Genomic DNA, 25,119 nt, shown 5'->3' on the forward strand with positions numbered 1-25,119 from the left:
CGGCTTCACAAGCAGTCTTTTCAACCATATAGTATCATTATTAAGGTTACAATAATTCAGATTATTACAGAAGTACTTGGATAAAAGCTTATAGTTCAGATATAAGCACTGAAACCTATGTCAATAGAATAAACCACATGTTGAAAGTAACTTGACGCTTCAAATAAAGATTGTATCAATTACATCATTACACCAGTAAGTGGTGACAATTGACTATTAAGAAAATGTATTTGTCATTGAATCATTCATTCAAGAGATTTGTTTCAAAATCGCAGATTTATTCAGTAATGAAACAAGTGAAAACTTTCAGTGAGTCATTGAATCATTCATTCAAGAGATTTGTTTAAAAAATGCAATTCATCCAGTAATGAAACAAGTGAAATCTTTCAGTGAGTCATTGAATTATTAATTCCAGAGATTTGTTTAAAAAAATGCACATTTATTCAGTAATGAAACAAAGTGAAAACTTTCAGTGACTCATTGAATCATTCATTCAAGAGATTTGTTTAAAAAATGCAGATTTATCCAGTAATGAAACAAGTGAATGTGTATATATATATATATATATGTATATATATATATATATATATGTATATATATGTATGTATATATAATATATATATATATATACACATTAATTAATGTTTTTGAAAGAAGTTTCTAATGCTCACCACGGCTGAATTTATTTAATCAAAAATACAGTAAAAATAGTAATATTACAAAGTATTATTACAAATTAAAAGAACTGTTTTCTATTTGATTTGATTTTATAATGTAATCTATTCCTGTGATGGCAAAGCTGAATTTTCAGCATCATTACTTCAGTCTTCAGTCACATGATTCTTCAGAAATTTGCTGTGCAAGAAACATTTCTTATAAATATTTATTTATTTATTTAATACAGTAGCTCAGTAGTTCATATCTTTCTTTTAAGTTTCAGAATAGTGTAAGGTGTTTTTGTTTAAATAACATATTCGTGTGAGAACAGTACTGTTTTATGACTTTGTTCAGTGTGAGTATACTGATTAAGCAGTAGCTGTAGGTAAGCATAATGAAGCGCTCTGCTTCATATTGCATATAAGGTACTATTTGTCTTTTTAGTGGCTCAGAATTCAGTTTCTTCACTCACTGTTCATCTCCTTGGAGTGTCTTATATGGACTCAATTCACCCAAAGGCCTCTCGCACTCTTTCAACCCCTCTTTGTTAATTAGCCTCCTGCTTACCATTCCCAAGGTGAATGAGAGGCAGATCTGTGACGCTAAGAGAAAATGTCAGGCCTGCCTCTCTCTCCTCTAATAGCTGAGTGGTGGCAGTCGAGCCAGGTTATTACAGACCCTTTCAGTCCTGAAGAGCACATAATTACCGCAGGCAAAACAGCCATACAGCTCTCTTACCGTGAATCTCTGCTGCCACAGCCAGCAGTTTTCATATGGCAGCAGAGTGGCGACAAGCGTACTTCACATTTCAGGGTTTGATTAAATTTTGAAACACAGGATTGAGTTGTTTTTGTGTTGTTTATGAGTACAAATTATGTGACGGTATAGTAATATAAGGGTTTTTTTTTTTTTTTTTTTTATACAGGTACTTTTATGTCTTCGGGGTATTTTGTTATTATAACTGTGTGTGTGTGTGTGTATATATATATATATATATATATATATATATATATATATATATATATATACACAGTACTGTGCAAAAGTCTTAGGACACCACCAGCTTTGTTGTTTTAGCAATGTTTTAATGACATCACTATTTATTTTTCAGTTTCTTTATTATGATACAAACAGAAAATACAGGAAATACTGTATGTACACAAAATAAAATAAAAAAGTAAAAAAAAAAAAACTGAACAAAATTGTTTCTTTCAGAAAAATCAGTATTTAGTGTGACCTCCTAGACTTCCATTTTCTCAAAAATGAAACTCTGAGAAACTTCTCATCAGATTTTGAAAGTTTTCTTGGCCTTCCAGTCCTTTTCCATTCCAATTAGGTTTAAGAGAGCCAGTTCCTGCTATTGCTCAAGTGTAAGAAGAGGTCACTAAATACTTGCCACTTTAGCCTAAAAGCAGTTTTTTTTTCTCTCTCTCTCTCTCTCTCTCTCTATATATATATATATATATATATATATATATATATATGAAGATATATGAAGGTTACATTCTTTGAACCTTGTTTTATTATGCCTTATATGGCTACTTAAAAAAAAAAAAAAAAAAAATGTCTCATGTAAAGATTCTGTTATTTTAACCCAATAGAATATGAAAATTCATCATAAAAATATTAAGGGTTAAGTAAAAGGCATTTTGATTTTTTTTTTTTTTTTTTTGGTCAAAATAATTATTATAAATATTTACACATTTTACGACTGTCCCTCAGTTGTGGCGTCATTTTCATTACAACCAACAATTTGTAATAAATATTACTTAAGAATAGAATATTTCTGCGTGAAAACATGATTTAATTATTTGTATTTTGGATACATAACATGCTAGCTATAAAAATAGCCTGAGACAAAGGCAAATGAATGATGTGAAAAAGTTTGTTTTCTAGTGCCCTGGTTGAAGAAACAGCCATATCTGAGGCAGGAATTGCTTGTGTTGTACCTGCATTAACTGCAGGAGTTATTCACTTGTATGTTATGTACAGCACACACATGCTCATATTATCAAACTTAATTTCCTGCCATTGTATGTAGCAGCAGTAAGGTGTCCAGTCCCCTATCCATACGTTTCTGGTTACATTTTCACTTAAACGACCTTGGACATTCATTTCAATTCCAGACATCTTGTAATCTGCCTTTCCCTGCTTTGCATGCTGGGTTGTAGCTCTTCGCTGCCTAATTAACTTGCTGTTTAACAAGTGCTGTATTCACTTAATGTGCACATGGTGCAGCTTATTGCACCATTAGCCTTTGAATATACAGAATACTTTGTGTCTCATTTGTGTGCTAGAAAACAGTTGCAATTATATGTATATTGCAAACTGTCTGAATATATGTAGTTTCCTGCTACAAAGTACGCAAAAAACAGTATGTCAAATAAGTAGGATATCAGAATACTGAGTATTCAGGATACAGTATCCAGTGATAATCGAGTAGAAAGTTCTTTCTTATTTTTTTATTATTTTTTCTTCTTTCTTATGTTTTAGCTTTACTTTGTCACATGTATATGGTGATCCCTCAAGGTGCTTGGACATCTTCCTCCATCTACTACTAAGCAATTTCCAACTTGCACCACTGACACTCTAAATTAACATGAACTCCTACTGAATATTTACATACACAGTATGTTGCAACACATGACTGACATATTCTAGCAAAGAAATGCAAGATGTGTCCGCATTCTGTCGGACCCAGCAAATCAGGTTTTTTGGCATCGCATCATTGCGGTTGATAAAGAGAGTGTCCCCTGATCCTGCCGCCCACTGTCTCGCAGTAAAGATTGCATAAAGTAGCTGGCAGGGGGCTCGTCCAGACATTGCTGTGCTCACTATGGGCATAATGAACTCATAATGGGGAATCATACCCAACCATGTCCCATTAAGCATCTCAGTCTTGCTCATTCATCCTCAACCACTGAAATCCTAATGACAGATCCTCTCTATTACAAACCCCCCTCCTTTCCTCACCAAACATCACGCAGGCTGAGCATTTCCACAGATCCAGCTAAGCATGTAGCCTTGACACGTTCTCAGGCGCTGGCAGTGGCAGGGAAATGGTTTTTAGCAGCAAGCTGACCCTCCCAGACAAGAAATCCAGAGCGTGTTTGGGGTATAGACATAAGAGGACACAACATGTGTCAGCACAAATCTCACAGATGGATCATGTCACATCAAGGTGCAAGAAGAACCTCTTATGTCGTGCCCTCCTCAATTCAAAACTGACAGACTTGCTCCCCGCCGTAACGGTACAATGCATCAGGTGTGATACTCAGGGATGAGCTCATCACTTCTTGTTGTCTTATTTTCTATTTTAGGAATGAGAGAACATCCTCCCATATCTGTCTGCGAGTTGGCGGACCACATCGAGCGACTCAAGGCCAACGATGCCCTCCGCTTTTCCCAGGAGTATGAGGTAGGACAGTAGCTTAAACTAATTTGACTAGTGCAGCTCGAAAGTTTAGCATCAAAAACATCTGAATTAATTACGGTTACAGATTCTGTAGGACAGGGGTAGCAAACCCTGCTCCTGGAGGACCACTTTCCTGCAGAGTTTAGCTCCTACGTTGTTGGAGCAGGGTTGGAACTGAAGTCTACATGAAAGTGGCCCTTAGGGAGCAGAGTTGGCTACCCCTACTTTTAAGACTGTTGTGGTAATGTTGTAGTTTTACTACATAGTTTAGAGCAGAGGTACCCAATCCTGTTTTCTTCACAGTTCATCCCTAAGCAAAAACACCAGAACTAGCTAATTAAGATCTTCAGAAACACTTGAAAATTACAAACAGGGAACTCTAGGAACAGAATATGGCACCCCTGATTTTGAGCTATTTTATTGCCTAGTCCCCCGGGAATACTGCTTTCACACTGATGTCAATTAAATCACTGAAGATCACAGTCTATGAACTACAGTATCCAACTGTATTAGGTGGAGAATCACAGTCTGCACTCTCATTGGTAGTCGCAATAACTGTTCATTTGCATAAAGTTAAGCTCTTCTGTTGCTTCAGCAGTTGTCTCTTCTACTCTTGTTGCCAGGAATTGCCAACTCTCATTGAAAATGAATGGTATCTGGTCGCTTCACTGTGAGGAAATATTGTGCACAAATTGTGCTATTGTATCCATAAAGGTCACTCACTGGGGCAGTACACTCAATCAGGACACCTTTGTACCATATTTACTCCTAAAGCGCTCATAGTAGTACCTTAAGACTGCTACCTTAAAGGGATAGTTCACCCAAAAATGAAAATTCTGTCATCATTTACTCACCCTCAAGTAGTTGAACACAAAGGAAGATATTTGGAAGAATGTCAGTAACCAAACAGATCTCGCTTGAAAAATAAATACTATGGTAGTCAATGGGGGGCGAGATCTGTTTGGTTACTGACAATCTTCCAAATATCTTCCTTTGTGTTCAACAGAAGAAAGAAATTTATACAGGTTTGGAACTACTTGAGGGTGAGTAAATGATGACAGAACTTTCATTTTTGGGTAAACTATCCCTTTAAGGGTACATATTACTACTTTAAAGTACTAATATGCACCTTTTAAAAGGTACAAAGATGCACTTTTTAGAGTACTGCCCCAGTGACAATCTGTTGTATGACAAAGATACAATATTTGCACTTTTTTTTTTTCTGACAGTGTATGTTGAAGCTCATCATTGCCAGTGTGAATGCCCTTTAAGAAACTGCCGAAACTCAGCAAAACTTCAGCCTATGTTCTTAGAAAACTTTTTCAAATAGAGCAATTGTTTTGTCTGGGTTTTCATTGTTTGATCTGATCTGGCATTTTTATTTTGTGTTTTTGTTACTTTTGTGAAGTTTGTTGTGTCTTTACTGTTTTTAAACCATTTCCTCACTCACTTTGCACACTTTGGTGTTATCTAAGTCTTCTCCTGCCATCATCGGTTAGAGCGCCCACATCCGGTGTTATGACAGCTGCTCGTGCTTGTCTCTTTCAAATAGGCAGATGTTCATTTTCCCGTGATCTCTCTCTAGAAATCTTCAATATACACATAGGCCCTGTTACATCTTCCTGGTGCTGAGAAAAGCCTGTTACCTTTAACATGCCTGTCAGCTGTCAACCTAAAGATGTGGAATTATTAAAAGATCAGACGGTGTTGGCCCAAAATGTGCATCCTTGAAGGTTAAGGTTTTGACAAACAGTTGGTGTGGATGTATTAGTAGATTAGTCTTAACCATTGCAAGATACCAGTTAGAGATGTTTACGTGTGAAGTAGTTGTCAGTTTGCCAACATCACACACGTCTCTTTCTTTCATTTGTTCCTTTGTTCTTCTTGTCTCACTTTGGTCTTTTTTTTTCATCACAGTCGTATTTATAGTAAAAAACTGCAATTAAAACTTCACTCCAACCAACGATACCTAATTTTCTGTAATTGCACGTGTCTGTGGAAAATAAAATACAAAGACAAGGATTTTGTCTTTTTATAGACCTCCTTTTATTAATTTCTCTTTAAAGACATTTATTGAGGGACGGATCAAGCCGTTTTTAACAGTCATATGTGACTAATATCGCCTCCCGCTGCTGTGGTTGTGGTTTTCACCACTCAAGCCCTCTGTAGCCAGGCGGTGCTCACAACCTGCTCTTGGCATGTTGTGATGTCATGTCCTCCTGTCAAGGAAGGCCCCCTCTCAAGGGGACAGATGGTTCCGCTTGGGCCAATGGGAGTAGCCTAGTCCAGCCAGCATGAGCTAGGCAGCGGGTCACCATCACGTTTATTGGCTCCATGTTCTACTTGATGCATCCGTTGCTCGGCTTCATTGTGTCAGTGTTTCACATGCTTATATCGGCCAAAGATGTTTTCCCCTCTGCCTTGTAATCAATTGCTATTTCCCCTTGGCAAAACTGTGCCGCACCATACTACCGGTGATCTTTACATTAAACCAGCATGACGCCCCGCTTTATTATTAACCTGAAGACGTACATACTAATTTAACCCAAAAGTCAGTTGTTTTTGAATGATTTACACTCCATAAACATAAACCAGAATTTCAGTTGTTTGGTGTCCAAAAAAACTCCTCCTTGGCTTTTAAAGTGCTCAGTAGATCACTCCTCAGCTCCACTGGTGGCAATAGCAATAGCTAACACTCCCATCAGACACTGATTCTCACCAGTAACGAGCTTATGTTTGTCAACCCTCTAGAGCCGAAGCTTTTTATAGGAGCCGGCGCTCACCTCCCACCGCTATCATTATCCGCATCTCTCAAGCTTGTCATCTCATGTAGTGACAGCTCATATTTGTTCCCCTTGTTTGCCGAGCACTGCCAGTCAGCATACCAGCTGTCTTATTCGCACATTACCTGAACTTACATGCGAAAGCTTACGGCAAAGTAAATGTTCCTCCAAGATGCTTGCTGATAAACTGGCAGTGAAACACTTAGCATGTCAGATACTTCAATATGGCAATTTATTCATATTGAATGTCGAGTTGCTGTTTACTCTTGAACAGTACTTCATATGTGGAAATTTAAAAACCAGTTGTGTTTTAAATAGAGTGCTTTAGTTAGGTAGTTTGAGGCCCTTAAGAGGGTGTTTCTTGTCGAAAACAAGCGCGCAAGTTCCGAGGAGGCTTATGTTATCCCAGATCAGGTGAAAGGTGTGGAGGTTGATGGACACTGAGTCAACCAGAGACTTGTCCAGAGCAGGCAAATCAATGCTGCATAACAAGAGACCCTGCGACATTATTGAACGGCCAAGCAGGCTGCTGCATATTGCCGTCGATCGATGCTCAGATACGACCCAGTGTCATTTGAGCCGAGGAGACCTGTGACTTGAGAAGGAGAGGGAGAGAGTACCACCCCACCTCTAGTCTCTTGTGTAATCCTCTGATGTCAGAATGAGGAATCCAGTGTCTAGCTCCATGCAGAGTCATGTAGTGCAGAGTGCATCTTTAATTCTCTCCTGAAAATTTACATTTTATTCATTTGACACAGTGACTTACAGGTACAGGCATATGTTTATCAGTAAGTGTGCTCCCTGTAATTCAAATGCATGACTCTTGGCATTGCTAGCACCTTGCTTCATTGGAACTACAGGAACATCAACTTTATTATTAATAATACCAATTCTGTCTTTTCATACGCAAGTTGTACATTTTCTGCTTCCGCTGTGTGAGTGCTTTATTGTGTGAATGTAAAAACGCACTAAAGAGCGAGTGCAGGCGAGTAGTTGAGTCAATTCTGTCCTTTTTAAATCCAAACGGCCTAAAATGCAATGAACAAAAACAACCAGTCACAAATGACTTTTTAAAATTGACATATTTATTTTAAGTTTGTTTGTTTGTATATTGATTGATTCTTGCCACCATAGACATCAATGTAGATACAATTTGAACATTTATCATAGTTCTTCTGTTATTATTTGTTGATGTTGTTAGTAGTAGTAGTAGTATTGTTGTTGTTAATATTATTCTTATTATTAGGGTCCAAGCCCTGAAAGGACTAGATCGCCACCAAACTCGGTCAACATGAAGTCAAGACATTGTGGATGCTAAATTGCAAGCGGATTTTTGATATCTCGAACGGTTTGGCCATGGCGAGGAAACAAATTTATGGCGAAAAAATGGAAACAGGAAGCGTGTTATAACTTCTGTATATATTGATTTTGATGAAACTTCAACTGCGTGTTCGTTGTACAAGGCTGATCACATGGGTGTGATTATTGTGAGTCAAAGTTATAGTGCCAACACTGGCAGCAGAAAGTGTCATTTTCAAAATGCTTTGAAATCACCCTCTTATTTTTCCCAATTTGCTTCAGACTTCATCGGAATAATGTCAAGACATGGCAAATGTAGACCTGTAAAGGGATTCTTGTTATCTTAAATACTGTTGCCATGACAACTCATCAAACTTTAATATTATTTTTGGGTGTTTTTGATGCTCTTAGCATACTTCAAATTGCATTAAACTCGACACACAGATCAGAGGTGTCGGCCAGTAGACATGGACAAAGCCTTAGAAATGGGAGTTGAGGAGTGGCTCTACAGTGCCACCTTTTGACAAAAGTAGGGGCTTAGTTCGGCCTACAGTCACCAAACTCAGTACATATATTGGTCTCATCAAACCGGACAACTTTCTAATTTACAGTCATTAGTTCCAACCAACAGGAAGTCAGATATATTTTGGTTTGAATGTGGATTTTTTAAATAATCAAGCTCTGAATTTTTAACTACTCCTCATTTGATTCACACAATTCACACCAAACTTTCTGAACATGGTGGCAAGACATTGAAGATGTTAAATTGTGAATGGATATTGGATATCTTAAACGATGTTGCCATGGCGAGTGATTAAAGTAATAACAAAAAGGGAAACAGGAAGAGTCTCATATCTTGACATAATCCTTTTACATTTACCCAGTTTAAATGCATATTTCCCGTCGTGCACAGCTGCCGTAAAGCTTGGGCCCGTCATCTCTGCTTGCAGCTATATTTATTATTATTAACCTGAAAAAAATGTCTCTTTCCCTTATTATGTCTGTAATGCATCGTAATGGCTGTAACATGAGCATGACCTCTCAAACATTTGTACACGACCGATAACTGACCTCTAATAAAAAGGGCCTTGTCTGTAATGTCTGTTACCCATTCAGGGCATCACCTCATGCAAGTAGCCAGTGATATATGCAGGCTTTTCCTCCAGATGTGTTCATCTGTCCTCTCTGTTTAGAGCTTCCTGTCTGTCTCCATAAATCCACACTCTCCCTGTTGGGTCTGGTATTCCTCAGCCATTGCTCTTCCCTCTTCGCTCCTGTCAGCGGGCACAAAATCAAGCACAGGCATGAAGTCCACATGGACACCAGTAATCCATTAGTCCAGGCTGAGCGTCTGAATTCTCCCTCCTCTCAGTGTAATCTTTAGCATCAAAGCCATATGACCGAATGAGCTCAGGTACAGACGTACTGAGTCAGTGGTACTATTATCAGAGCCCCCTACAGTGATCATGTTTGAATTATGGTGTCAGTGAACACTAAGCCATCTGTTGGTTTCCTGTGATAACACAGCAGATGAACTTGCTGTTATTGCAGGGAAGATGATCACTAGTAAGGGAACAGAACTGCAATATATCCACAAAGGGATCCAAATTACCACTCTTGAGCTTTGCCAGTCCATCAGTTCTAACAACCCCTGGTGGCGAAGTCATCTCTGGTTCTTGCGGGTCTCCGTTCAAAACATCGGGTTGCTATAGAAACAAAGCCTCTCTTGCTGAAGTGATGCTAGTTCAAATTTACCCCTGCGGCACTCTGTGGTATCAAGCTTCAAACAAGGTGCCTCAAAAGACTGAACAGATTTCTCTCTTTTTCCCTCCCTTTCTTTGTCCTCTCATCTTTCCCCTGCAGTCCATTGATCCAGGCCAGCAATTCACATGGGAGAACTCCAACCTGGAGGTCAACAAGCCAAAGAACCGTTATGCCAACGTTATTGCTTACGACCACTCGAGAGTTGTTCTCACCCCCGTGGACGGTAAAAGTCAAACAAATACGTTGACCTTTAACATTTCATTATGGTGACAGATGTGTGTATGTTTAGGGAAAGCATGCAATTAGCACAAATACTGGCACAAGTGGGCCACCAGTGAATTCTCGTCTCTCTATAGGTGTTCCAGGTAGCGACTACATCAATGCCAACTACATTGACGGCTACCGTAAACAGAATGCCTACATTGCCACGCAGGGCCCTCTGCCTGAGACTCTGAGTGACTTCTGGAGGATGGTTTGGGAGCAGAGAGCCAGTACCATCGTCATGATGACCAGACTGGAAGAGAAGTCCAGGGTGAGTGCCAGGGGCATATGCCACAATGATAAACTTATCAGCTACATTCAAAACGAATAATTGCATGTCTTAACTTTCAATCAGTAGGCCCCTCACACAACTGTGTGATAAGATATTTCTATGTATGACAAATTTATTATTTATTTTATTTTTATATAATAGTCTATTTATAATATTCAATACTGCTACATTTTATATTGAAATATAAAATATTTATTAAAAAATTGAAATAATTTTCAATAATAATTTGAAAAAAATATATTAACAAAATATATATTAAAAAAAATAATCTGTAAAAAGAAAAATCATATATTCTGTTTTGTAATCCTTGTGTTTTTTTCACAAATAAACTTTTAAATACATATTAATAAAATGGAGAGTAGTACAAAAGATGGATACATAAAATAGTGTTTACCAAGGCTGCATTTATTTTTTATATTGTAATATTGTGAAATATTATTACAATTTAAAATAACTGTTTTTTATTTGATTATATTTTAAAATGTAATTTATTCCTGTGATGGTAAAGTTGATTTTTCAGCATCATTAGTTTCACATGATTATTCAGAAACCATTCTAAAATGTTGATTTGCTGTTCAAGAAACATTTATTATTTTTATTATTAATGTTGAAAACAGTTGATTTTGTGGAAACCACAATACATTTTTTCAGGATTCTTTGATGAAACAGCATTTATTTAAAATACTAAAGACATTTAGTAATTTTACTAAATAATTTTGTCACTTTTAATAAACGTAATGTCTCCTTGCCAAATAAAAGTATTAATATCTTTAAAAAAAAATAAATAAAAAAAAAACTTTTAAATGTTAGTGTAGGTACAGAGTACATAAAAAGAGCACACTTTTCTATGCCTGAGGTTCCCTCTAAAATGGCAGCATGAGTTCCTCCCCAACACAGAAAATATAGTAAGAAAATAAAAGACAAAATACCATTGCCATCCTTTTTACTGGATGACACAGTACAATGGTTCACGACTCTCTCGTTGCTATAAAACATCCATCTGTGCTTGGCATTAAAGGGACCTGCTTTTCTATGAGTCCAATCACTATGTGGGCTTTTAGCGTGCTGTTGTGCAGGGCTCAGCGGTGGGCCAGTGGCACCCAGGGTTGGTGAGGGAGCGAGTCCGTCAACTAGTTTTCTGTTCAGCTCAAATGTCATATCTGACAGTAGATAACCTGTAATTCCGCCCCCTGCGGAATTTGTGCACTCAGGTTTTTGTTGATGGATGGGAGGTCAGATGGGAGCTAAAGAGAAAGAGACGTGTTGGCAGAGCTAGCGTGGTAAATGAGTGAGTTTTGGCAAGGCTGTGCACCCATAAAGCATTACTTCATAGGTAAAGGGCGTCCCCAAGCCCTGTGATGAAAACCTCCAGCAGAGACAGAACAACTGGCCTAGTTTTACTGCTGACAGGACCTACCTTGAAGAAGAAATGAACTCTACATCATTTTCAGTTGGTCTTTTCCTGGAGTAGATTAAACAATCTCTATACAAAACATGCCGTTTTGGATGAATTTCTACTGCTTTTGTCTAATTTTAAATAATATTTGCATGCACTCTGCTTTGTTGGCCTTCATAAGAGTTGTCGTCAATTCAAAAATAAGCTTTGTCCTTGTGAAGTACCAGTGTCTCGCCCCTCTGCCATAACTTACTAACTTCAATATTACAATGAAAAGCTTTATTTCATGCGTTAAACATTTAAAATGTACATATTAAAGTGCTTGTTTGATTGAAATTATAGTGCCTCTAACTGAAAGAAGAAGAAAAAACTTTTTTTTTCAGAGCAAATACACTACCGTTCAAATGTTTGGGGTCAGTAATATTTTTTGTTGTTGTTGAAACAAGTCTCTTATGTGCACCAAGGCTGCATTTATTTGATCAAAAATACAGTAAAATAGCAAAAAATGCTAAATTAACATAACGGTTTTCTATTTTAAAATGTAATTTATTCCTCTTATAACAAAGCTGAATTATCAGCATCATTATTCCAGTCTTCAGTGTCACATGATCTTTTAAATCATTGATGTTGATTTTATGCTCAGTACACATTTCCTGTTATTATCAGTGTAGGCTGCTTAATATTGTTGTGGATTGTTTAATAAAAGTAAAAGTACGTACTGACCCCAACCTCATTCTCTAAAACAGGTCAAGTGTGACCAGTACTGGCCCATTCGTGGCACAGAGACTTACGGAATGATCCAAGTGACCATGCTTGATGCTGTTGAGTTGGCAACCTACAGTGTGCGCACCTTTGCCCTTTACAAGGTAAAAAGTTACTTGCCTTTTCTTTTCCATATAGTAAGTTTCCACATTTTCAGCTCGCTTAAACTCCTTCCTCCCACTTTGTTCAAACAGAATGGTTCTAGTGAGAAACGTGAGGTCAGGCAGTTCCAGTTCATGGCCTGGCCAGACCACGGAGTGCCTGAATACCCCACCCCCATCCTAGCCTTCCTGCGCAGGGTCAAAGCCTGCAACCCTCCTGATGCTGGACCCATGGTAGTGCACTGCAGGTGAGCGCCGCTCCCCAGTCTTTCATTTACTGCTGACCTTTTCACTTTATTTGGATCTTATATAACTCCGTTGTAAAGTGAACAGTTGTAGGTTTACTTGCTGAAATTTGTAGGGAAGGTTTTTACATTTAATTTAACCTTTGTGTTTTAGTTAGGGCTGTTAAGTTAACACATTTGATTAATTATATAAAAAACAATTAATTAATTAATTACAAAAAAACTCAATTATTGATTTAAAATTAATTTTCATTCCCCCTACCAGAATATTTCCATAATATTCCACACCGCTTTATTGATATGTGAATAATTTGATTACTCAGTATATAATGTAATTATTTGTTTTAAAAAAAAAAAAAAGTTATCCATTGACACTCTAGGGCTATGTTCACACTGCAAGCCTTAATGCTCAACTCCGATTTTTGCTTAGATCTGATTTTTTTTTTTGTATAGTTGTTCACATTGTTGTATTAAATGTGGCCAATATCAGATTTCCAGTGTGAACAGATCATGGTTCTGAACTGACATGCATGCGCAAAAGAAGTGGCACAAATCGGAATTGAAAAGATCAGATTCGATGTGGTTTGTACTGTTCACACTGTCATGGGGAAAACAAATATGAGTCACGTGTGGGCAAAAAAAAATCAGATTTGGGCCACATTTACCTGCAGTGTGAACGTAGCCTTAGTATTATACAGTTTGTTTGTAGTCTAACCAGTTTGTGTCTGTCAGTGCTGGAGTGGGCCGCACGGGCTGCTTCATAGTCATTGATGCCATGCTGGAGCGCATGAAACACGAGAAGACGGTAGACATTTATGGCCACGTCACATGCATGAGAGCCCAGAGGAACTACATGGTGCAGACAGAGGACCAGTATATCTTCATCCACGAGGCGCTGCTGGAGGCCGCCACCTGTGGAAACACAGAGGTCCCTGCCCGAAACCTCTACGCCCACATACAGAAGCTCACTCAGCCACCATCTGGAGAGACCGTCACCGCCATGGAGCTAGAGTTTAAGGTGACTGCACCTATCTTACTCATTAATGAGAAAAGTCATATTTTCCCTATTAAAAAAAAAAAAAATGAATAGTACGTTTGACAAAGACTATCAGTGGACTATAACATGGAGCGGGTCGCCTCATGGGGGCCGCCATGTTGAGATCGTATTACCAGCCGAATACTAGTCATTTTATCTTGATAACATTCCTATTTTTGTGACACTCCGCTCACAAAATAATTGAATCATGACTGACTGCTAATAGTGGATGGTGATTAAATACAACATGAAGATGCCACAAGATAGCAATAACACTGGACTGTGCTGAGAAGTTTAAAACATTAAACATTTTAAATTGATATCAGCCCTAAAATACTACAACTATACCACAAAATAAACAGAAACAATCAATGTGACAAATGACAATCAATGAAAACTAAATTGAAAAAAAAAAGCTGAAAATGAAATTGAAATAAAAACTAAATAAAAAATTTTAAACTATTATAACCCTGATGCATCCACGCCACTAGGTGTCAGTATAAGCCCGTGATGACTGTAACATCAGCACAACGTCAGCACAATGTAACAAAGCTAATTGAATGCACTTTCAGTGGCAATCACCTCAAAGAGTGAGACGAGTCAATAGCTTAGTAACATTTATATGCAGTAAACACTGCAATCGATATGATTGAGCTCGATCCGAATGAAATTTCCAACCGATTGAAAGGGGTGGTGTAGATCTTGAACAATCCAATTAACAGGGAAATTTTAGATGTGTAAACTTATCAGTAGAGGAAGCTCGCAGTAGCATTGGTAACATTTTCGCGGTGACCTGTTTCTGAACATGGCGACTGGCTTTGCGTAGGCACTGAAATATTGTTCAGAATAGATATAAATGAATATGTAAATGCACATGAATTTGCAAAGGGTACATAAACTAATCTTTCAGAATCTGGAATCGGATTGGATTCTTTCGGATTGGCAAGAATTAGTGCATGTAAACACCTAATGACTCAATAAATGTTTTATTTCAAATGTTTTACTATTCCATCTCTTAATAGTGCTATTGGGATATAACTGAACGCTGGTATATGCTCAACTCAGAACGGATTCTAGAAGTAGAAACAGCATCTGGTGCAAAGACCGGAGTGGGTACCCAGTACAGACAGAGCTTGTAGTAGAGCCAACGGTCTCTATGCACTCACTGCTGATGTCCATCTGTGCTTTCTCTTCCCCGCTGCCAGTCACGCCCTCGCTTTCCCAGTCAGACCGTTACACCCGCACCCCTCTCTACTGCTGCACAGCTCACATTCAATTTACAATCACAATGGCGCACAACTAACAGTCCCCCACATTTAAAAAACATTTCTGTTTCAGAATGTTTTCTGCTATAATGTTTCTGCCAGCATGTTTACACTCAAGCCCTCTGAACCCAATGCTGTTTCCACAGAGACTCGCCAACTCCAAAGCCCACACCTCGCGATTCATCAGCGCCAACCTGCCCTGCAACAAGTTCAAAAACCGGCTGGTCAATATCATGCCTTTTGAGTCCACACGGGTGTGCCTGCAGCCAATCCGAGGAGTGGAGGGATCTGACTACATCAATGCCAGCTGCATCGACGGATACAGGTAGCCAAACCATTACAAAAACACTTTACAAGTGCAATAGATGAAATGTAAGATTGTAAGATTGCTATGTATATATACCCATATATATATATATATTTTATTGAATCCAAAAGGTTTTAATTATATTTTGCTACATATAAAGATATTTTAAAGATTTTGAAGTGTCAAAAGGTCATTCAGTTTAACCATCCAAAGGCCAATACAGCCATTTCATTTGTGATTAAAACATCTTAAAATGTAATAAATGTATATATTTTTTATTCTGGCATGATTTTATAACATCATATATCAACATAGTGCAAAATGGTATTAAAATTATGTGTAGAAGTCGTTGCTTTGTTATGAGAAAGAATGTCTGGAAAAATGAATTTCATTGATGTCATTTGGAGTAACCAATATAAAGAGACCATTTTGGATCAAGTCATGCGGGCAATATCATGTGACAGGATGTGACATCATTCAGTGCCTGCAAAGGACCACATGGTTGTGAAGCAAAGTAACTAACTCTCTCTTAACTATATGAAAAATTAATGTTTTCACTTGCTCATAGGCATGTTCCGAAACATCAGGTCATTCGGTACAACCGCTATAAAACATGGAAAATGTTGTAATATTTCAAAAACTTGTACTAAATATAAAATGTTTGATTGTCCTTTTTTAGATATCAGCCTGTCAGCATTTTTTTAAAATATCGTCATTCGGTATAACCAAAAGTGTAATTCGATAAAATTTTGGTTAAACCGAAAACTTTTTTGGTGACAAATATTGTCCATCTTGTAAAAAATGACAAAAGCAGTGTTAATTAAATATTAAAAACCACATAATCTCATTGTTAACACTTAATAAAACTTCAAAATTAATTATATCTCTTATGTATTTTTACACTTTTAAAAACCTTATTCGTCAATGACCCATGTATATATAGAGCCATGAAATATATTTTGCTTTTTTATATATATGTATAATTTTCGTGTGTTACATATATATAACAACATATTGGAATACACCACGTGTCGCCACATGTAGTACTGAGTTAAAAGTTGTACGAGTAAGACATATGAGTGTTAATTCGATTTGCTAAGGTCAATTATATCAGTGAGGGTCAGCTCATTGTTACAATTAGATTTTAGCCATGTATTATGTTGCCGTTCCTAATAGTTACCAGCTAACTGTCATGTTTTATCTACTCACCAAAGCCATTTTAGTGAGTCCTAATTTAGGCCTCTGAATCCATCTCTAAATAAATGCAGTGGTTTTGATAAGTAGATTTGTTGACTTCTTTGTGTTCCTCCTGTTCTGTTTACATCAGGCATCAAAACTCGTTCTTGTATGTGGTAAATAAGATGATCCATAGCTCCTATTTTTCTCCCCTGCAATATTCTCCCTAAACAATGAGCAGCACGGTGTAGTTTGTCTACATATTTTCAGCCTTCACATTTCTTGTTGCCTTACTGTGTCTGACAGCTGTTTATTGAATTACAAAGGGAGGCGCTCTCAATGGGGCGAACGCTTGAGAAAATCAGAGACAGAAAAGCGAGAGAGAAAAGGCCAGTCGTGTTTGCCGTAAAACGAAGCGTGGGCACGAAATGTCACAGAGTCTGTGAAGGAAATGTCTAGAGGCTTGATACATCAGCCCCTCTCGTTTGAATTAAAACTTAATGAGAGCTACTCTGGAGGAGCTCAACCTGTGCCAATGCGTAATTGACACCACTCCCATTTCTGAAACCAAATGAGCTTCAAAAGCGATTCTTTGGTCACGTCTCCTTCTCTAGCCGAGCCTCTGTGTTCGTCTGCTCCAAGATTTGTTGTCTTGTCAAAAAGCAGCAATTAAGCCGCTTTTAAACAGCATGTTAATGCGATAAGCACAAAAACACGCTTGACCTTCTTGCTAGTTTACAAAGAGCTTCTCCAGTCAAGCGGATACATCATTAGGGCTGTTTTCGTGTCGGCCTTTATAACCATTTTTGGTTTCGTGTTGAATTTCGTTTGATTGGGGGGAAAAATAACCTCCAAGGAAGAACAGCATGATTAATATAGAGGTAATTCGGCTTTGTCAAAGGCAGTGTGTCCCTGACGTCTGCTTTGTGTTCTTCGTAGCGACGTGTTTGTGTGTGTGTGTATGCTCCGGAATGAGTGGTCGTGGGAAGGAGGGGGGGTGCTCACGCTCCTCTTTGCTCTTCATTCTGGCTCGTCTCTCCCCATCTCTCTTCTCTTCTTTTCTGCCGTCTCTTTATTTGTCGGAACAAGGCCCTGAGCAGACTTTAATCTCCCGGTTCCATGTTATTGCCTCGCCTGCAGCACCTTCATTAGTTGCTAACCCGTGGCACTGTTTGTATGAGACAGCGATGTGTTTGCCATGTGCACCATTGATTGTACAAGCTGCCATAGCGAAGTACGCTGCTGCCACCCAGTGGTCATGTTAAAACAACAGATTATAGGACATGGATTTTCAATCGACTTGTCTTTCTTAAACGTGATGTAAGTGATTGTTTTGCTAACTTCTGCAAGTCACTGAATTAAACCCCATTCCTTCAATGACACACCATCACTTTCTCTTCAAAACCCACCCTCCAAATACGTATCAGCAAACCTATACATGGAAGATGATTGATAGGGAGGGAGCATTTTTGTTTGGCTAAAAAAGGGTGGGTCACTCCCCTTTCTTTACTGTTTTCAGTTTAGGGCTGTCACAGAGACGGGTGATTTCTCAAAACACTCCTTTAATTGATATCTGTCAGGTGGTTGGACATTTCATGTTATTTTCCAAAAGGAAAAATATAATTGTTATAAATATAAATAATAGTTTCTTAGTAATATGCCAAATGTCAGTTGCAGCCATTAATAGACTAAACTTAAACCTTTTTATCATAGTCGTCACAAAAAAGAGACCTGCAAATTACACATAAAAACAAACGTTGAATGGAAATTGACTGCAGTAGATTTGTTACAAGGGCATAAAATGGACCTAATTACAAAAAAGAATAGAAAGAACGAAAAAATATTTGGGGCCAATGTTGATATCTTTAACTAAAACAATAAAAGTAATTTTTTTAACTGAAATAAAGCTGAAATAAAATAACAAATGTTACATGAAAAAATGGGGAAAAGTTAAAAAAAAAAAAAATTAACTAACTGAAATAAAACATTCTAAAGTTGAAGTAGTAAAATGATTAAAACTGAAATAAAATAATGTACATCACAAAAATACTAAAACTTTAAAATGAAAATGTTAATTAAAGGTGGGGTAAGTAGTTTTTTAAAAACACTGTTTGGAAGTTAGTCCGGCCGACACCAACAATAAAACATGTAACCAATCAGTGTTAGTGGGCGTATGATGGTCGAGTAGAGAGAACAAGCAAGAGGGAGATTTGAGAAAAAAAGAAAAAAAAAACTGATAGATGAGAGGCAATACAAAAGAGCTCAGAAGCGTATCACTGGACGGAAGGTTTATGACTGGGCCTTAGGACCCGCGTTACCATTAGAAAAGCTTTCCAGCACTGGAGAGAGCTAAGCGGGAAGGCCTGAAAACAGACGTGGAGGCTGCTTTGATTCCATTTCAAACGTAACGTGAGTAACACTGGGTTTGGGCGTCATTGATTGTCTGGAGCTGTTGTGCTGTTGGCGACTAACAACAAACTCTTGTTTGTATTTACTCTTGTGCACAATCATTTTTTGTGCTTTCTTGTTGTTCCTTCATCATCTGCACTTTATTTTTTGTGAAGCATTTTGTAGCGCGTCAGCTGACAGACATCCACTTTCATATTGCGTGTGTAACAGTGGCCAGATAGTGAGAGTTGTGCAGCTAAACCACTGCACACTGACGACCGCTAGCGAATGTGGTGTTTGGCGTGCTTGTTAGTGCACTCGCCTCGCCTGCCAGCAGCAAACGGGCCAGGGTTCGAGACCGTCTCGGAGCAGGGTGGTTAGGATTGGGGGGTGAGTTTTGGAGACGGAGCAATGAAGAGAGGGTGTGTTTGTTTGGGTTGATTTCAAATATCAACAATGTCCAACAGCGTTTTTGAAAAACTACTTACCCCACCTTTAATACTATATTAGTATATAAATAATACTAAAATGTTCAGCACTTATTTGTGTGTTGCCTGGAAGTAACACTGTTACTTGACAGTGGCTAGAAAACACACAACTGTTTTCTAGCCACTGTCAAGGTCATGTGGTCATTCTGGCATATTTGCTTGTTTTGCATCAAGGTTCTCAAAAGATGTTTTGTGTGTGTGTGTGTGCACAGACAGCAGAAGGCCTATATTGCCACTCAGGGCCCTCTAGCAGAGACCACTGAGGACTTCTGGAGGATGTTATGGGAGCACAATTCCACTATTGTAGTGATGCTGACCAAACTCCGAGAGATGGGACGGGTAAGAGCTCGTTCCTCCTTTTAACTCGCATCCTGCTGTTTTAATCAGGGATAAACTCCATTTTTTTTTTTTTTCCCCATCATGCAGGAGAAGTGCCATCAGTACTGGCCTGCAGAGCGCTCTGCCCGCTATCAGTACTTTGTGGTGGATCCCATGGCTGAATACAACATGCCCCAGTACATCCTGCGAGAGTTCAAAGTCACAGATGCCAGGGTAAGTGCATCTATCACCTGAAGGACTCTGCCAGAGGAGCATTATTTGTGTTTATTTCATATGAATGTCACTCAGTATGGTACTTGAGGGCACTGCTGGGGTGTGTGAGCAATCTGTTGCTGGCGACGGATGTTTCGCTCTCATATCCAGCGGCTAGCCTTGGACTTTAGAGCTTTCTGGCGACTATAAATAGTGGCAAGGTTATGAATAAGCTTGTAGCTGAGACGCATAGCACGTGGTCATACAACGAGCATATGGACAGAGGCTCCCTGCTGCGTGCCTTCTGACTGGGAGGTGTCCAGCTGTTGTGTGCTTATGTGAGAGAGAAACCAGCAGCCTAATAAACCTGTAATTCTTCATTCCCTTCAGGATGGACAATCCAGAACCATTCGCCAGTTCCAGTTCACTGATTGGCCAGAGCAGGGAGTGCCAAAAACCGGAGAAGGATTCATTGATTTCATTGGCCAAGTTCATAAAACCAAGGAGCAGTTTGGGCAGGATGGACCAATCACTGTGCACTGCAGGTATGCTGATCTGTGACTGAACAAGTCTGAATGAAAATATGGATAGCAAAATGTGTGAGGGATAATATACAGTCAGCTGATCAGCATCACACAATAAACCCCAACATGAAGCAGAGGGGTCTTCCTGGTAACATCCTAAAGGGTTTATTATGTGACAGTGACCAACTGAATGTACATTATCCTGCTTATTTCATTGCTACTTAACAAATAAATAAACATTTTAGACAAAAAGTTCATTTAGTAGCATAGTTCACTCACTTTTTAAGATTTTATGTAATGTTTTTTATGTAAAATTTTATGAATAATGAATCATTTGTAATATAATTATTTTTTATTTAATAAATAATTGTACACATTCTTACTAATTAGTACTGTTACACTTTTTTTAAATTGTATCATTTAATTAAATTATTTGTAAATAGTTTTAATTTAATAATAAACATTTTTACACATTTTAAAATGCTATGCAGTGATTTAACTTAAAATGTAATAAATTAATTGATAAAAAATTACTATTCATTTTCATAATAAATTATTTTTTAATTTAATAAACTTTTTAAGAAATTATTTATTTTTATTAATAAAAAAGTATTAAAAATATGACTATCTTTTTTTAGTTGTATCACATATTTAATGATTTACTTTTTAACTTTTTATGAAATTTAATGAATAATATAAACTATTTTTAATTATAAATTATTTTTTTCAAATTTATTAATAAATAATAGTACAAATTATTAAATTGTATAATTTAATTTAAACATTTTAATAATTAATTGTTTATTATTTATTTTATTTATTTAAATGTATTTATTAGAACTTGTAATAAATAATTGTTTTATTTTATCACATTTTATTTGTACACATTTTATTTTTAATTTAATTTCTATCACATCCTTACAAACCCTCAGGTTGGAACAAACAGATGTAGTGCATTACACTCAAGACAGCAGTGTTATGTGTCACATAAAGTCTTCACCCTTGTGTAACAGCTGTTAAGTTAACAGATTCTGTTGTTTTTCAGTGCTGGAGTGGGAAGGACAGGTGTTTTCATCACTCTGAGTATTGTCCTGGAGAGGATGAGATATGAGGGTGTGGTGGATCTGTTCCAGACGGTTAAGACCCTGCGCACACAAAGGCCTGCCATGGTGCAGACAGAGGTACTGTCCTAATGCCCAAGCATTATAATACCACTTGTCAAATATGCTACGCCATTGATTAACTGAAACCTGGTCTAAAGTCAATGATGAAGTATTTTTTTTATTATTATTATTTAAAGGGCGCGTTAGTAATATGCGCCTATAGGCGCCTATAATGCGTGTACGCTCTGCTTGTTACACACACAGGGATGCGAAGCAGCACACAAACATGCCAAATATTAAGAATATAAGGATTACAATGTAAAAGATTATTATTGTGTACATAAAGATAAAAATGCCTACATGTCATAATGGATAGTCATTGCATGTATCAGAATTACCTATTTGCAGTAATGACGAATGAAATTGCCTAATTATTTGACCAGTCGTGGCAATACACCCGTGTTTTAAACTGACTCGTCAGGTTGAGGGTGTCTGTATTCCGCCACGTAAATAGCAATCTGCCATGGTGCAAGCGCACCTGGCTTTTAAAGGGAATGGGAGATGATTGGTTTATTGCACGTTACGCCCAAAACACACCCGTGACTCATTAACAGACTAGGTACAACCCTTTTGGACCATGTGCCTGGGACATCGACCATTTTTTCCATTGTTAAACTAGCAAAAGTGGATTCTGAGACACCCTAAGTGCACCGGCTCCATGCACTTCAGACCGTGCATCGTTAAAATAGGGCCCATATACTTAGAATACTTGGAATTACTGATTGAATATATCCATTCCCTCAACAACACACTCTCTCCCACTGCATCCAAGTTGTTTATAGAGCCTATGGAGCGTTATTTCTCAGGACACCTATTTCAGTGTTATCTGTCAAGAACGTTTCATGCATGGTGTCCCATAAAATCATTTACAGCAGTTTCGACATGAATTGATATGGAGCGTAAGCTCTCTGTCGCCGTAACTCTGTGTTATTAGTTGAGGCGAGTGTTTCTCCCACTGACGCACGCTGTTTTTCCCCTGCAGGACCAGTACCAGCTGTGCTACAGAGCCGCTCTGGAGTACCTGGGGAGCTTTGATCACTATGCAACGTAACCACTCCTGGACCACAGCCCTCTGGTACAACTCTTCAGGAGTGCACCAAGTGTTCCTTCTGAGCCACCGTTCCCCCACCCCATCTTGTACAGAGATCTGGGGGGTTGGGAAGGGCAGGCTATCCAGTGGCTGGTTAACCAATCACAGCAGTCCGTTATTGACTGGCACCAAGAGATTGCTTTAAGAAATATAGACAACTCTCTTTCAAGAAGCACCATCTAAAAAACTATATTCTAGTTTCTCTTTAGCGTACGCCAACCCACACTACAGTCAAAGGCTACTGGTAGCACTAATTCTTCTTCTTTTTTTTTTCTTTTTTTTCCCCTTCCTGTTTGACTGTTTCCTGTTTTTTTTTTGTTTTTTTTTAAATCATGATTATCATTTGTTATCATTTTAAAAATTCTGTATGACAATATTGTTATTATTTAGAATATTTGTGTTTTTTTTTTTAATCATCTTTTAACATCTTTTGTCTTAACGGCCTTTTCCGTGGGTCTACCTTTTCCTTAATTGGTACTGTTTTATTTTTATTTCTATATAATAGGTTATTTTAGCACAAGAACATGTATTTTTAACATGTTCCTGATACTAATAACAGAGAACCGCTGTTCTCTAAGCTGCTGATGGTTTGACTTTGTAACATGATTTTACTTTTTCTTTTTTTTCTTCTTCTTCTTCTTCTTCTTCTTCGTTATGTATAATTGGTCTTACTGGGCTAAAATGAGCGGGTTCACTTTTGGAGAAGCCTTTAATGTTCTGTCTCTGACTCACTGATAAAAGAAAAATCTCCAACTGTGAGATGTACGCATTTGGGTTAGTGGTACTAAATAAGAAAAACTTTTGAAAATCAACTAATGAATAAAATCAGCACTGTACAGAACTCAGTAGGGGTTAAATGTGATTTGTGAAGAATAAACCTTCCGATTGGAGCACGTTCACCATGAGAGACCGGGAACCGAGCGCAATCCTGGCGAAAAGTGCCCCTCGCACCCCGCTTCTCTGTGACATTAGAAGACCTGATATTGAAATGAGACCAATCGCCATTGGCAACCTGTACAGTATAGACCACTCCCCTGAGGGAGAGTCAGCTCTGTTTAATCAAACTCTTCTTTTTATACAGAAATATATATATACATGAATTTATAATTATGAATAAATATAAATACTATTATAGATACAGTATATATACAGCTTCTGCTCTATTGTCCATAATTCTCTCAAAACGTAATCCTGGACTCTTCTTGATATACCAACATAGAGAAAACTACACGAGAGACTGCTGTGTGTGAATCTATTCATGGTACAAAAGTTATATCTACTGTATTATCTACGCACCCCGGGTATTTGGAGGTCTCCTCTGGTGGGATGGGGCAGCACAAAGCAAATTAAAAACACTTCCTACAGGACATCATTTCATGCCTGCTCGATTACAACCGGCATGTTAAAGGGAGACCTGGCCATACGTTCAGAATATGTTGGCAAGTTCATTTTTACCTTGTGAATGATTAGTGCTGTAGAGGTTCGATCTGTTGTATACACAGTCTGTTTTCTATTTGTTAATAAGAAAACTGGAATAAAAAATGTTGCAGGAAAAAACTCCTTGATGTTAATAAAGTTCAATAATTGGTTTTTGTACAAAATATTGTCTCTGTGTGTATTTCTAGACTGTTCAGTGTGTTATTTGATTTAAACAGAAGACAGAATGACTGGATGTTAGACGACTTTAACTTTGTAAAGCACTGTAATAACATTCCTCTTAAGATCTCGGATCTGTGATGGCTTTAGCTGTAGTTATCCAGCAGAGAACAACTTGTTCTTTGGCTTTCTGTCATGAAACAAATGTTCAGTGAAAAGCAAATAATATTCAGTCAGTTTGAGCACTGGGTAAAACGGTCCTAAAAATAGAAGCAGTGCAATCTCTGTTTTGGTTGAACATTAAGGAGAGCTGAAACCCTTTACAAAGAGTTAATGCCTATATCAGAAGGATGCCAACGAGTGGCTGAAATTTATTTTACAAACGTGTCTGATCGCGTGAATATGAAACGCTGGCTTTATAATCACTAAAGCTGTCAATTAAAGGGATAGTTCACCCAAAAATGAAAATTCTGTCATCATTTACTCACCCTCAAGTTGTTCCAAACCTGCATAAATTTCTTTGTTCTGCTGAACACAATAGAAAATATTTGGAAGAATTTTTTCAACCAAGCAGATCTCG

General features: G+C 37.8%; 1 protein-coding gene across 9 annotated transcripts in view; it reads left to right on the forward strand.

Moving 5' to 3' along the window:
* ptprfb (protein tyrosine phosphatase receptor type Fb) overlaps window positions 1-24,544 on the forward strand; it is a 210,194-nt gene extending 185,650 nt beyond the window's left edge. For all 9 annotated transcript variants that reach the window (XM_051912632.1, XM_051912656.1, XM_051912675.1 and 6 more), the window contains 12 exons: window positions 3,978-4,075; window positions 10,018-10,141; window positions 10,275-10,450; window positions 12,614-12,733; window positions 12,824-12,978; window positions 13,708-13,993; window positions 15,423-15,601; window positions 19,848-19,974; window positions 20,062-20,187; window positions 20,557-20,711; window positions 21,736-21,871; window positions 22,836-24,544. In XM_051912632.1, the coding sequence (XP_051768592.1) occupies window positions 3,978-4,075; window positions 10,018-10,141; window positions 10,275-10,450; window positions 12,614-12,733; window positions 12,824-12,978; window positions 13,708-13,993; window positions 15,423-15,601; window positions 19,848-19,974; window positions 20,062-20,187; window positions 20,557-20,711; window positions 21,736-21,871; window positions 22,836-22,904 (1,751 nt within the window). In that variant the 3' untranslated portion in view covers window positions 22,905-24,544. The remainder of the gene's footprint in view (window positions 1-3,977; window positions 4,076-10,017; window positions 10,142-10,274; window positions 10,451-12,613; window positions 12,734-12,823; window positions 12,979-13,707; window positions 13,994-15,422; window positions 15,602-19,847; window positions 19,975-20,061; window positions 20,188-20,556; window positions 20,712-21,735; window positions 21,872-22,835) is intronic.
* Window positions 24,545-25,119: the final 575 nt, after the last annotated feature.

Source organism: Ctenopharyngodon idella, chromosome 2, assembly GCF_019924925.1.
Source record: "Ctenopharyngodon idella isolate HZGC_01 chromosome 2, HZGC01, whole genome shotgun sequence".
Taxonomy (NCBI): domain Eukaryota; kingdom Metazoa; phylum Chordata; class Actinopteri; order Cypriniformes; family Xenocyprididae; genus Ctenopharyngodon; species Ctenopharyngodon idella.